Consider the following 15,025-nt stretch of genomic DNA (forward strand, 5'->3'; position numbering starts at 1 on the left):
CCAAACTCCCTCCCATTAGTCTCTTCCCCGTCCACAGATCCAGTCCCAGTCTGTCACACCACAGAGTTGATTTATTTTTCTTGTGGCCTTGCTCTCGGTGGGGTTAGAGAACAGCATGTCATCACCCTCTCTAAATATTACTGTTCCGCAGAGATTTGACAAATGTGACTCATCACCCTTCCACTCGCCAGCTAGAGAATCCCCAGGCCTTTCTTTGTTGATAGGAGGGTGATAACGATCATCATAATAACAGCAAAACAATGGCTGCTCCCAATTACTGACCATGCTCTGTCAGATCCTGTGCTAAGCACTCTCCCAGTATTATTTCATTGACTCTTCACAACCCTATGATTAGGTACTCTTCCTAGCCTATTATGCAGATGAAGAAACAGGGTTCAGAGTGGCTCAATGCCTACAGCTAGGCCTGGTCACACAGCCAGGAAACGCTGGGATCACACGCAGAGCTGCCCAAGCCCAGGCGATGTCACCCTCCACCGACTGCTCAACCCCTACCCTAGCTAGAATCCAACCCAAAAAGAGACTGGAGCAAGCAATGTGTCGCCATCGCCATCGCCATCGAGAGCTGCACCCAGCGCTGCTAATGGAAGAGGGACCGGGACAGGCCCAGCAGGACATTTGCATAGGATTGCTTGCGGCTGCCTCTGATGTGCACCTCCAGCCTGGCCACTTCAGTCAGAATCACGTCTGTCCCCGTGAAAATGATGGCATCTTGGTTTCTCTCTCCTTTCATCTCTTTCCTGATTGCTGCCATCAGTCCTAAGCACGTCTGAGAACAGAAATGCCTGCACTGTGGCTGGGGTCTGATTCTCGCCATGCAGCTGCTCGAGACACTCTGTGATCAGGGCACTGTTCTCTTTTATCAGCTCAAGGTCACAGCCTCTCTGGGGGGGGGGGGGGGGGGTGTCACCCCAGGGTGGGCCACTCCTTGTGGTGGTGGAGTCAGGTTCTGAACAAACCCCCTTGCTGGAGGGCCCAAAAGCCAGCAATTGTGAGGTGGATGGGAGGATGGGGAGTTCGGGGGGGAGGGCAAGGGACTGGGCAGAGGCAGAGGGGGCAGATGTGCCAGATGTGTTAGCCAAGCCAGGCCATGAGCCTTTGCCTTGGATGATGGACTGTTTCTGAGCCAGTTCCCTTTGTGTGTGTGTGTGTGTGTGTGTGTGTGTGTGTGTATTATTGATTTCAAAAAGGAAGAGAGAGGGAGAGATAGAAACATCAGTGATGAGAGAGAATCATTAATTGGCTACCTCCTGCACACCCCTTACTGGGGATCAAGCTGCAACCCAGGCATGTGCCCTTGACCAGAATCAAACCCGGGACCCTTCAGTCCGCAGGCCGACGCTCTATCCACTGAGCCAAACCAGCTAGGGCTCCACTTGATATGTTAATGAAATCTGTTGAAAGCTCCGCTGTGCTAAGAGCAATCAAGGGAAGCACCTTTCGTCCATGCTCTGCCCGGAACAACGCCAGGGTCAGTGAGGGGATTTGAAGGTGGGACCAAAGAGAAAATTCTGGAAGGGGGAGCTCAGGGCTTCGAATGTGTTGGGACTGCTTGGCAGGTTGCCCCTTCCCACCTGAACCATGGGATTTGTTTTAAAAGGGAAAGCTGTTTCTTACATGTCACAAGTGGAGTCCCCCAGGCTGTAGGGGCTGCCCTCAGACAGGAAAGGTCCCCGGTGGGTCCTCAGTCCTGCACACACCACACACACACAGGGGCACGCACATGCACACCATATGCATATGTGCGCACGCACACACACATGCACACCATACACATAGGCACACACACAGATGCACACCATACACACAGGCACACACAGAGATGCACACCATACACACATGCACACGACACACACACATGCACGCACTCACAGGCACACACAGAGATGCACGCACAGGTATACCACACACATATATGCACATACACATGCACACCTCACACAGGCACACACACGCACGCACACACATGCATGCTGGAAGCCAAACCTCTCTTCTCTGCATCTCCTCTTGGCCTGGGAGCTCCCCACGATTTTCCCCCACACAATCTCATATGAACTCCTCTCTCCTAGGCATCTGAAAACACCTGTCCAGGAATCAGGCTGTGTAAAAATTCATATCAAAAGCTTTCTGAAACCAATTCTCCCACTTATCCAGCTATGAGATCTTAGACAAGTTCATCTCTGTGTCTGTTTCCTTACTTGTAAAATGGAGATAATAATAGTACCAACCCCTTATATTTATTGTGGAGACTAAGTGAATATATGAAAGCACTTAGAATAATGCATGTGCTACAGAAATCTCTCTACAATATTAACTACTGGTATCGATTATTCCACCGCGGGAGGATTGAGGTGGGCGTGAGGAGGAGAAAAGGAAACCAACAGTCAGAGCTGCCTACCAAGGCTGGGCCCCACTTCCCTCTCTGAGCTGACAGCTGAGCCCCCAGCCCAAGGACACCTTCTGGGCATGGAGACCCGGCAGGGCAGCCTTCCTCCTGACAGTGGGGTGTAGGTGGGCCTCAGGGGAGTTGGGATACCCCCAAACTGGGAGCAAAAGTGTTGTGCAGGTACATTTTTCTCCCAAAAGCTTCAAGTCTGTTGGAGAGATGGACAGAGGACATGCAGACAGACATGACAGTCAGACACTAGGGAACGCAGCGATTCTGCCTGCTCGGCAGGTCCTCGCCTCACCGGGGATGCATGTGTGAATGTGTGTGACTTAGGAGATTCCATTTAACCCCTCTATTGACAATGCAGCCCACGCCGACAAAGGGCTCTCTCTACACCAACCTGAGAGAACTCATGGGTCCTGGGAAAACCTGCCCAGGGAGAAAGCAACTCTCTAGGCAGAGAGCTCCTTTCCTGGGCATAGGGGAGGATTATCGGCCATGCTGGACAGAGGCCACGGTAGCGCATCAGGTCCCCGTGGAAGTCGTAAGCAGATGTTGCACTCTATTAATCTGCATCTGTTTGCACATCACTGCTGTCAGCAGCATCTGTCCAGGGAAGAGCAACCCAGTAATGGAAGGAGCATGGGCTTTGGGTTGGGCCGGTCTGGGTGCACTGGCTTGATCACTCCTGGCTGAGTGACCTTGGGCAAGGGTCTTCGTCATTCTGAGCTCAGTCTTTAAACCGGGGATGCTGATAAACCTTGCAGGGTTGTCAGGAGGATTAGCAATGAGGTGGCAGCGCTGGCACCGTGCCTGGCACACACTGGCTTAGAAGCTATGGAAGCTGCCGGATGGTGATGAAGATTGAGACGATGGTGGAGACACCTGTACTCTCTCTCCCTTGTTAGGCCAGCAGTTTCCCCAACAGCTGGTTGTATCGCTTTCTCCCTTTTCCTTCTTCCTATCTCCTCTCTCTGCCGCCTCATCCCCTACCCCAAAAATCATTCATCTTAACAGATCTAGAGGGGGGACCACACATTCCAAAGCCACCAGACCACCCTGGTGGGCTGTGCCCCCTTGAGGGAAGATGGGAACACCCATCGCCTCCGTTAGGGCTCTGTCTTCCCACCTGTCCTTGCCCCCATCCTCACTCCTACCTCACGTTGTCATGCTTCTGGATGTAAATCTTATGGAACATCATATCCTCCTGCTTGGCGTTGATGTCTGCTTTCATCTCCATGGCAACATGACGGGGAAGGACAGATAGCAGGAGCCGCTCCTGGGGAGGGAAGCAGATGCTTTTGTCTCAGCTCCTTCCACCTGCCTGGCAGTCAGTCAGGCCCCTCTCCTCTCCAGGTGGGCTCTTCCACACCTGTGCCCCCACCTGCAGGAAAACCCCTCAGACTCTCCTCAAACTCATGGGACGCCTGCCGGTCCTCGGCGCACCCAGGGAAGGTGCTCCTGGTGGCCCTGCAGCGCTGAGCACCTGAGTCAGAATCCTACGTGTCGCCAGAGACGGCGTGACCTTGAGCAAATTATTGGACTTCTCTGAGCCCCAGGCTCCTCACCTGTCAATAGGGACAGGGTTGTTGAGAGCATGAAATCCATCCAATCAGTCATCAAGTATTTATTGAGCATCTGCCATGTTCCAGGCAACGCGCTGGGTGCCAGGAGTCATACTGTGAACTAGACCGTGAGCTGGAACCTCCTTCAGGAGGTTCCTGGTGAGGGCGTGGGCCCTGGGCAGGGGTGCCTGAGGAAAAGCGGGAGGGAACAGGAGGCTTTGTGGGACCAGAAAAATGAGGTGAGGAGGGAGCTCCATATTCACACAGGAGAGGCCCAGCTGCTCCCAGCGGTCGGCCTCTGCCTGCTCTCTCCACAGCCCACAGCCCACTGCCCACTGCCCACTGCCCACTGCCCATGCCAGGCTCGCTCTTGGAATTCTCCCATTGGGAGCCTTTCAGCCTCCACCCTCCCCGTCCTGCTGTCCTTCACTGGCTTCCCCACCCCTCGAGTGGTCCTGAGACTCTTCTGGCCCCTCCCCCGCACCCTGGCCCCAGGTGAAAATTACCAACATCTGCTCACTCCTGCCCTCTGGGGGTGAGGCTTCCTCCAGCACCTCTGTGGGCCCCTCTCACCCCCTATCTCCCACCCAAGGCTCCAGAGTCTCCAGCTGCCCACCCGATGTCTGGTCACTTGACCCCATGCCCTAGACCACACTCGCCTTCCGTGGTTTTTCGTTCCTCAGTGCCTCCTCATTTCAAGTCCCCTGCCATGCCCATGACATCCCCATTCTTCTGATCCCCAAAGGTCAAGACCCTGCCCATGTAACTGCTCTTACTTCTCAGAACTCATAGACTGACCAGGTCCTGCTGGTTTGAACACAAGCTCCTGGACTTGTTCTGTCTGTTCTGCATCCACCTCCACCATCCACATGCAGTTCTCACCCGACGGTGGGATTCTCACGCCGCCTGTCAGACAGCTACTCCTCAGCCCTGTGCGGCCGCCTCTCCAGTACACGGCCCTTCTCGTGTCACTCTCCTGCTCCAAACTCCAAAGCTCCCCTGGGCTCCACCAGACACATCAAGTGTGGATTCTTCTGGACTCACTGAGCCCACTCCTATGTTCCACTCCACCTGCCCCCTTGCCTGCCCTGACACGCTCCCACCTGCCCAGACCTGGCTGCCATCCTTCTCCTTCCAAACACCTCTCCCCACCCCAGCCTCGGCCTCTAGCAGGCCTAGGCCTCCTGCAGGTCGGCCTCTAGCAGGCCTAGGCCTCCTGCAGGTCGGCCTCTAGCAGGCCTAGGCCTCCTGCAGGTCGGCCTGTAACAGGTCTAGGCCTCCTGCAGGTCGGCCTCTAGCAGGCCTAGGCCTCCTGCAGGTCGGCCTCTAGCAGGCCTAGGCCTCCTGCAGGTCGGCCTCTAGCAGGCCTAGGCCTCCTGCAGGTCGGCCTGTAACAGGTCTAGGCCTCCTGCAGGTCGGCCTCTAGCAGGCCTAGGCCTCCTGCAGGTCGGCCTCTAGCAGGCCTAGGCCTCCTGCAGGTCGGCCTCTAGCAGGTCTAGGCCTCCTTCAGATCGGCCTCTAGCAGGCCTAGGCCTCCTTCAGATCGGCCTCTAGCAGGCCTAGGCCTCCTTTAGGTCCAGCCTGGATGACAGGTGGCCTCCGCCCACACTGGTTGCTCTGTCTCAAAGCTTGCCACCTTTGATCTATCCTTCACTGTAAGCCAGCGAGTGATCTTCTTAAAACACACACCTGACCATATCGCTGGCCCAAATAAAACCCTCCTATGCCTCTGGAAGCTTGTAGAATCAGCCCACACCCCAACCTGGCCTCAAGGTCTCTAGGATCTGGCTCCTGTCTCCCTCCCACCCCCGTGCTCCCCTCCCAGCAACCCCTGAACGGAAATCTGCACTCTGCTCCAGAGAGAGGAAACCAGGCTTCTGGTGGCTTTTGCACACAGCCCCTCAGCTGGACTGACCATCCTCACACACACAGGCTCGCTGCCTCCCCAGGAGGGGGTCCTGGCTGGGACTGTCAGCATCCCCTCCCCACCTGGGCCCTCCTTAGAGCCCTGCTCACTCTGCATTTCAATGACCTATGAACCTGTTTCCCTTCAGTGTGAGCAATGAGACACCTCCCTGGGATGGAGCTGTGTCCTGTTCCCCTCCACGGCCCCCAGCCAAACACTGGGGAACCGGTGAGGGATGCTGCTCCCTGTGGTTGGCCTGGTCTCTCCAGGCGTCCGTGAGCATGGCCACTGAAGGCCATCTTGCATTTACCGAACTCGCAGCGAACAGTCACTGGTGATAGAAACACAAACTACAGGATGAGTCGGTGAAAATATCGGATGGCTGGGAGAATGTGTGCTACAAATTGTGTAGGTTCAAATCGTGTAGTCATCAACCCTGCTGATGACGTCTTTAGAGGCTGAGGGTCAGGAGTGGGCAGAAGGCGGCCGGGGAATCATGCCAAGTCCCCTGGTCATGCAGCACCTGGGAGAGTCACCCTTTCTGTCGCAGGCGAGACCGAGATTTGCTGCGTGAGGAGCGCCTGTCCCCACGTAGCACCCACACCTCCCGCCCCGGTAGCTTGGCTGGAACATGGTGTTGCAAACCTATTTTCTCCCCCAGGTCCCTATGGATTTGCTGGAATGCCCGGCCTGGCCAGGGCCAGAGCAAGTAAACTACGTGAGCTGTAAAGTGCAGATTTTACTGGAGAAGGGCAGGTACAGAAGTGAGAGGGACAGTCCCTAATGTGGAAAGAGAAGGACGGTGTCCTGCTCCAGGAGAGAGGTGCTGGGCCAGGAACTGAGGCGAGAGAGGGGGATGTGAGGCATGCAGGGGCTTGGGAGTGAGGGGGGTGCAGAGGTGAGGTACGCTTGTCAAGGAGACAGTGGGACCTCTCAGGAACACCACCAGGCCCAAATTTCCTTCAAGAGGCAGGACCAGGAGCCTGACCGGGCCGGGAGTACATGGAGCAAGCCAGGTCTCCACTAGACAGCAGGAGCTGGGACCTGGCTAGATGAGACACAGGCTGGAGGGAAGCTGACACAGGTGGTGACTGGGGAGGGGGCGGGGCTGTGGAGACACCTCGGAGCTTTATCCCCTTGCTCAGCTGTCTGCATGTCACCAGCCTGTATCCCGGTAACTCCCCTAGGATACAGCAGACAGTCAGAGACTCCCTCACGTTGCGTAAAACTGCTGTGCACTCAGGGCCCACAGCACACACTCCCTGCCGGCCAGGGAATGCTGACACTCTCACAACCCACCTCATCAGCCTCTGGGGAAGGGGTAGGGGAGGGGAGGGTGCCTCCCTGCTGCCAGACCTGGGCTGCCCGGCTGATTTGCAAAATTCCAGGGGGGCTGATGAGGCAGTGGGCCAGCACTGGGGTAGAGCCCTTCCTCCAGGCTCTCCTAGAGCATTCCCACAGAGCCAGGAATGTGGGCGCCCTCCAGGAGAAACATTCCTGGGCTGGACCCCCACCCAGGGAGGTGGGGCTGGGCAGCTGTTGGAGCACAGCTGGTGGGGAGGTCAGTCTGGAGTCTGCTCCCCGCCAGCTGTGCAGAGGCAGGCGCTCACTCACCTGCTGCTGGTTCTCCCGCTGAGAGTGGAGCCGCGCCTGGATGCACTCCCGGGTCTCCTGGAAGGCTTGTCTCTGGGAGACCTCGGCCGGGTAGTGGGTGCAGACGCCCACGATGTTGGTGCAGGAGAAAATGAGGACATTGGAGACGAGCTGCAGCGGGAGAGATGAGGAAGGACACCATGCTCAGGCCTGGAGCCGACACCAGTCATTGGAGCCCCAGCCCTGACCCTTCCAGCCCCAGAGCACGAGGCTCCCAGGCCCCATCTTAGCAAACACATACTCAAATGCCAGCAGACAGATGCCAAGGAAGCTGGGAGCAGCCAGGCATTGTTGGTCGGGCTCTCTGATGTCCTCAGAGCCCACAGCCTGGCTGGCCTGTGATGGCGTATGGCCCTAGGGACACCGAGCACGCTAAACGTGTCCCTAGTACCAAAGGTGGAAAGGTTAGGTGCACTGGGGATTCTGTGACTGACTGGGTGTGTGCTGGGGGTGCAGGAGCCTGCGAGGAAGGCTCCATGAGGGTGGCGGGACTTCAGTTTTGGAAAGTGTGATAGCGTCCAGCATGAACAAAGGGCTGCCCTTTTGCAGAGAAGCCCTAGCTCATTACTCCCCAGGGATCAGTGGCAATGAAACAAGTACTGACGCTCACCATGAGCTCCCAGCACTGTGCTAACGAGAAAAGGAAAAGGTCCCTGGCGATCAGTGCCCACAGGGGGTCTCGTCTCCTCTCCCTAGGCTTCCATTCTTTCTCTGCACCAGCACCAAGGCCCCCCAGCACCTCACCACACCGGCCGGCGAGCACCCCCCACCACCCCCTGCCCCTCACCGATGCCCTTCTCTGTGCTGACTGGGATGTGCCTGTGGAAAAATACCACTGCCTCTCGGGTCACAGGGACAAGGTTGGAATTCTTTTGAAAAGATTATTGACTGAAAAGCTACGGGGAAACAAAACACAAAAAGCAAGTTGACATGGTACATTTTAGATACCGACAAAGGTGCTGTTTAGCCAAGATTTCTTTTGGCAGGTTCAGCTCCCAGGGTATCTGGGTAAGCTATCCTGGTCCTGCCCTCTCCTCAGGCCACACAAACGCTCAGACTTCTAGGCCTCGAAAATTTAATGTCAGACTCAATTGCAGAAGGGGAGCCCAGGCCGGCCCTGCCCTTGCACTGTGGTCCCTAGTCCTCTGGTCCATTTCGATCTCAAAAGACTTCCTCTGGGCACCAGCCTCCTGTCAGTGACCCAGCAGGCACTCTTCTCCCAGGGGCCTCTTTGTCTCTAGGACAGAGGTCCTGCTTTGACTCAGGGCTGTGTTGTGCCTGAGGCTTTCCCCCACCCCGGCTCTGAGGTGGTCCAGACCATGCGGGGTCCTCAGCCAGCCCAGGCCTGGAGGCCGCGTGGACCCCATGCTGGGTGCGGGGCCATCTCTCCCTGAGACATTCTGGAACGCGTCTGCCCCAGTCCATGAACAGGAGGGGACTATCTCCTTCCCATCTCAAAGTCTTGCTCTCTCCTCGGCTGCACAGTAAATTCTGGTTTTCTGGCCAAAGGATACCTCCCAGATACCGTCAGGGAAGGGGCAAACTCAGATTATCAGCTCTACCAACTCTGCTGATGACTCACAGCCCCCACAACCCACCCCAAACCCCATCCACCCCAGAATCCTATCATTGTCATTTTACGTAAACATGTGGCAGAAAACCCAGTCTATTCACCACAGGAAAGAAGACCCCTGCTCTACAGAAGCTGACAATCTAAACGAGGAGATAAGTAGTCAAGACTGGGAATGAAGGACCGGCAATAGGAAGCATAAACTGACTCACACCAGAGCAAGAGGGTCAAGAGGGAATTCGGGGTACTGAGAGACCCCTGGGCAGGCCTGGGGCACACTGGGCCTGGGTTAGAGATATGTTTGGGGAGGCTGACATGCATGGGGAAGGGTCTCTCTGGAAAGGGTACCCAGGAAGAGCCCCTCAGACCAGGGAGGAGACGGCCCAGGAAAGAGGTCTTGTCTGCAGTATTAACCCATGCTGTGACACACCTCTAGTAGTCCCCGGGGACCACTGAGGGAGGGCTAAGAGAAAGTGAGATGAGGAGGTAAAGGCTGAAGGTACAGGTGACAGGGAATTCCAAAGAACGCTCTAGTTAGGAGACATCTTTTGAAAGGAAGGTGCCAGGTGACAAAAAAAGGAGTGAGATATAATAACGGAAAACTAAAAGCATTTCCCTTAAAATCAGGAACAGGACAGGGAGGTCCACTTCCACCACTCTTACTGAACATAGTACTGGAATCAGCCACAGCACTCAGGCAAGAAGAAATAAAAGGCATCCACACTGGGAAGGAAGAACTGACACTGTCGTTATTTGCAGATGACATGATACTGTATATAGAGAACCCTGAAGATTCCACCAAAAATCTACTAGAACTGATAAATGAACTCAGTAAAGTAGCAGGATACAGAATAAATATTCAGAAATTGGTTGCATTTTTATACACCAATAATGAACTATCAAAAAGAGAAACCAAGAAAACAATCCCATTTACAATTGCGTCCTAAAAAAAATAAAACTAAAAAATCTGGGAATAAATTTAACCAAGGAGGTAAAAGCCCTGTACTTGAAAAATTGTAAGTATTGAAGTAAGAAAATGAAACAAATAAATGGCAGCATTATATAGTGCTCATGGATAGAAGGAATTAACATCATTAAAATATCTATACTACCCCAAAGCAATCTATAGATTCAAGACAATTCTTATCAAAATATCAATAGTGTATTTCACAGAATTAGAACAAATACTAATCCAAAAATCTTTATGAAACCACAAAAGACACCCAGTAGCCACAGCAATCTTAAGAAAGAAGAACAAAGTTGAAGGTATCATGCTACCTGATAATCAAACTGTACTACAAAGCTATAGCAATCAAAACAGCATGGCACTGGCATAAAAATATATATAGGGACCAATGGCACAGAATAGAGAGCCCAGAAATAAACTCATACCTACTAGTATATTGTCAATTAATATTTGACAAAGGTGACAAGACATATAGGGTGGGGAAAAAGCAGGTTTACAGCTGTGACTATGCAAAACACAGTCCTATTCTTGTATTATTATTTATTAATTATTGTATTATTTTTCCATTTGGACAACTGTACTAGTAAACCTACTTTCCCCCCAGTATGTACAATGAGGTAAAGACAGTCTTATCAATAAATGGTGTTGGGTAAATTGGACAGATACATGCAGAGAAAAAGAAAGAAACTAGACCACCATCTTACATTATATACAAGATACAAAAAAATAAACTCAAAATGGATTAAAGGCTTAAATGTAAAACTTGAAAGCCTGAAACTCCTAGAAGAAAACACAGACAGTAAAATCTCTGACATTTCTCTTAGCAATATTTTTTCTGATAGTTCAAAAGAATATATGCACCCTTATGTTCATTGCAGTGTTATTTATAATAACTAAGACTGGAAGCTGCCCAAGTGTCCATCAATAGGTTGAGTGGATAAAAAAGCTGCGGTACATTTACACAATGAAATATTACTCGGCCATAAAAATAGAAGAAAACCTTACTTTTGTGATAGTATGAATGGAGAGCATTATGCTAAGTGAAATAAGCCAGTCAGAGGAAGACAAATCCATATGATTTCACTTATATGTGGAATCTAATGAACAATATAAATGAACAAACAGAAACAGACTCACAGATACAAGGAACAGACTGATGGTTGCCGGAGAGGAGGAGGTGTGGGGGACTGGGTAAAAAAGGTGAAGGGATTGGGAAGTACATATTGGTAGTTACAAAATAGTCATGGGGATGTAAAGTACAGCATAGGGAATATAGTCAATAATATTGTAATAACTGTGTATGGTGCCCAGAGGATACTGGAAATATTGGGGGGAACATTTTGTCTAATCACTATGCTGTACACCTGAAACTAATAACAAAATAATACTGAATGCAAGCTCTAATTGAAAAACTTTTTTAAAAAAGTTTTTTTTAAAGAAAGTAAAAAGACAACCACAGAATTGAATTATCTGCAAATCACATATTCCACCTTTATTTTTGACAAGTATATAAAGGCAACTAATGGAGAAAGAATAATCTTTTCAATATATGGTGCCAGAACAATTGGATATCCATATGATCAACTCAAGTCTCACAAAATATGCAAAAATGTCCTACTAATGGTTCATAAGCCTAAATGTAAAACCTGAAACTATTAAACTTCCTGAAAAAATATATGACTTTGAGTTAGGCAAAAAAAAAATTTATATATAACAGCAAAATCATGATCCATAAAAGGAGAGAAACTGATAAATTAGACTTCATCAAAATGAAGAACATTTGCCTTCAAAAGGCACTGTTAAGATAATGAAAAGATGAGCCACAGATTGGAGAAATTACTTCTAAATCATATATTTGATTTTTAAAAAAAGATTTGTGCCTAGACTTCATAAAGAACTCCCAAAAGTCAACAATAAGAAAACAAACAACCCACTTTTTAAAAGAGCAAAAGATGTGAGTAGACAATTCACCAAAGAAGACAGAAGGATGACAAGTAAGCACATCGGAAGATGCTCAAAATCATGAGCTCTTAGGGAAATGCAAAAACAATGAGATACTACTCAACACTATTAGAACGACTAAAATAAAGTAAAATTTACAAATTAAAAGAAAAGAACGAAGAACTGCCAATACTGTTACTGGAGCAACTTGAACTCTCACACCTTGCTAGAAGGAATGAAGAATGGTCCAGCTTCTTTGGAAAACTGTGTTGATTTCTCATAAAGCTTAATATACACTTGCCATAGGACCAGCAACGTCACTCCTAGGTACTTGCCAAAATGAAAAGTTATGCTCACACAAAAATCTGTGCAGGAATGTTTATAAAACGGAACAACCTAGTAATAGCATACATCCATGATTTTTAACTGATGTGCAGCAAGAATTTTTTTTAAGTGACTATCATACCTGTTTGTTCCTTTTTTAATTGATTTCAGAATGGAAGGGAGAGGGAGAGAGAGATAGAAACATCAATGATGAGAGAGAATCACTGATCGGCGGCTTCCTGCACGCCCCCTACTGGGGATTGAGCCCACAACCCAGGCTTGTGCCCTGACCTGGCTCAGGGGTCAATGCTGAACCATTGAGCCACACTGGCTGGGTGCGGCAAGAATTTTTAAAACATGCAATACCTGACTAGTCAGGGGCATTGACCTTCCCCCCCCCCCTAGATTGTTAAATGAAAAATGACAACATACAGTATGAATGAATGAAAATTATACCTATTTTTTTGTCAGATCGGCAAGAAATCTATGTTTTGGTGTGCCGCAGAATTTTAGTAATTAGTTTACGTAATGCCGCAAGATGAAAAAGTTTGAAAGTTGCTGACATACATCATGGACGAGTCTCAAATGCACTATGCTGAGTGAAAGAAGCCACGCTCAGAAGGCTCTGTACTGTATGACTCCATTCACTTTGCATTCTGGGAAAGGCAAACCTGCAGACTGAAAACAGGGGAGAAGGAGAGGCAGGGGGAGAGGATGACTAAAGGGGCAGCAGGAGGAAGTCTTTCTGGGTAATGAAACTGTTCCATATCTTGGCTGTGTTGGTGGTGACACATCTTTATGCCTTTGTCAAACCCACAGAACTGTACACCAGAGAGGGTGAATCCTACTATATGTAAATTATACTTTAATAATTTAAAGAAAAAAACCAGGAGTAAGATCCAGGAGGGACTAAGAGAGAGAATGTGAGGAATCAGTCGGACAGAGAAAGGGCAGTCTTTCCTCTCTCTCAGGTCAGAAAGAGGGGCCAGAGTCTATTTTGAGACATGACCCCCAAGGTAATTATCAACTGGCCGCTGCAGCATCTTGGCACTAATCCTCCAGGCCTCTCCTGCTGTAATCGGACTCCTCCTACAGCCAGAGGCCAATAGCAACAGACAGTGAGAATCCAGGTAAAACGATGCGCTGTAACCCAAGAGGGGTCCAAATGGCTTTGCTCAGCTTAGTATGTTTGCCTCAGTGTTCCTCTCTCTCATTCACTCAGCACAAAACGGGCTGAGCAAGGAGAGGGGTCTTGGCAAGGACGTTGGGAAGGGTGATTTCAGCAAACTGGACCTGAGAGTGAGAAAGTAAGAGAGTAAGATGTCAAATACACACACACACACACACACACACACACACACACGCCACCCACCAAAAAAGCAGGAATCTGTGCATGGAATCCTAAGAGACGCTAAGGCCCCTGTGCAGATAACTAATGCTGTGAATGGGGAGCAGGCATCAGGGACATCTGATTGAGCTCTGCTTACAGCCTTTTAGAAGGCGTTTGCAGCTTAAAAATGATCTCACACCTTGGGCACAGGGTCCAAAATCTGACCAGCTCTCTTCCCCACTAAAATCAATGATCAATTCCTGACCCCCTTCATATGCCCCATGAGGCAGACACAATAAAACTACAAACCCTGTCCTGTGTAAAAGACTTAATTAGTAACTCATCACAGGGATCATTCACAACAGCAGGTGGAAAGGGCCTCATTAAGGGTTCTCGGGCTTTCCCTGTGCCGACCCCACGGGACATATTTAATCACATGGAACATGTGTGAGAAGAAAAGATACCTACATTATCCTGCGTGGGGTAGCGGGCGACCTGACGACACAGAAGCCTCAGCTCTGGGACTCAGTAGCCTCAGCATCTGCTTTTAGCACAAGCCCTGCAGATGGTTTGGGTCCAGGTGGTCCCAGGACCACACCAGGAGCAACCCCACTAGAAGGGAATGTTTGGAATTCTAGTCTCTGAGTGGAAACCCCGGGGAGATGCCGATGAATATTTACCAGTCTGGTTGGCATTTCTAAACTCCCAGCACTTCAGAAACTCAATCTCTGGCTGCCTGCGGGCTGCGGGTTTGATTTGGCCATGAGAGAAGTCACAGTTTCTGCAGCGTCTCCTCCCCAAAGGCTGAAACAAACCCCAGCAGCCGGCCTCTGGCACTGCCGTCATTGCTGCCTCTTCTCTCTGAGTTTTCAGGGGGCTCCACCGGCCCCGTGCCACAGGCTTGCTACTTGCTGATCCTGAGAAAGGGGCAAGGCAAATTGGACTGAAGAATGAGCAAGCAGGTCTGGAATAGAAAGAAATGAGTTGGGGCAGACACTCCTGCAAGTGGCTATTTTTCATGGCTTCTGCTCTGCGACATGCCAGCTGGCCCCTCGCAGTGTGGTTCACAGGTGTGTCTGGTGGTGGTGCCCAGGAGGTAGGGAGTCAGAATCCCCACCGAGAGCTAGACTTGGTGATAGGGCAGTGGTTCTCAACCTTCCTAATGCCGAGACCCTTTAATAAAGTTCCTCCTGTTGTGGGGACCCCCACCCATAAAATTATTTTCGTTGCTACTTCATAACTGTAATTTTGCTAGTTATGAATCATAATGTAAATATCTGATATGCAGGATGTATTTTCATTGTTACAAATTGAACATAATTAAAGCATAGTGATTAATCACAAAAACAATGTGTAATTATA

The 15,025-nt window shown here is 50.4% G+C and overlaps 1 protein-coding gene across 1 annotated transcript in view; it reads right to left on the minus strand.

Annotated features, from left to right (window-relative positions):
- The window catches only part of ADCY5 (adenylate cyclase 5), a 146,703-nt gene that overhangs the window by 50,386 nt on the left and 81,292 nt on the right, over window positions 1-15,025 (minus strand). Inside the window, exons 2-3 of the mRNA XM_070406349.1 lie at window positions 7,493-7,642; window positions 3,565-3,686 (exon numbers count right to left, since the gene is read on the minus strand). Coding sequence (XP_070262450.1) covers window positions 3,565-3,686; window positions 7,493-7,642 — 272 coding nt within the window. The remainder of the gene's footprint in view (window positions 1-3,564; window positions 3,687-7,492; window positions 7,643-15,025) is intronic.

Source organism: Myotis yumanensis, unplaced genomic scaffold (genome assembly GCF_028538775.1).
Source record: "Myotis yumanensis isolate MYYU_CA2020_CCGP unplaced genomic scaffold, mMyoYum1.0.hap1 SCAF_2, whole genome shotgun sequence".
In the NCBI taxonomy this organism is placed as follows: Eukaryota; Metazoa; Chordata; class Mammalia; order Chiroptera; family Vespertilionidae; genus Myotis; species Myotis yumanensis.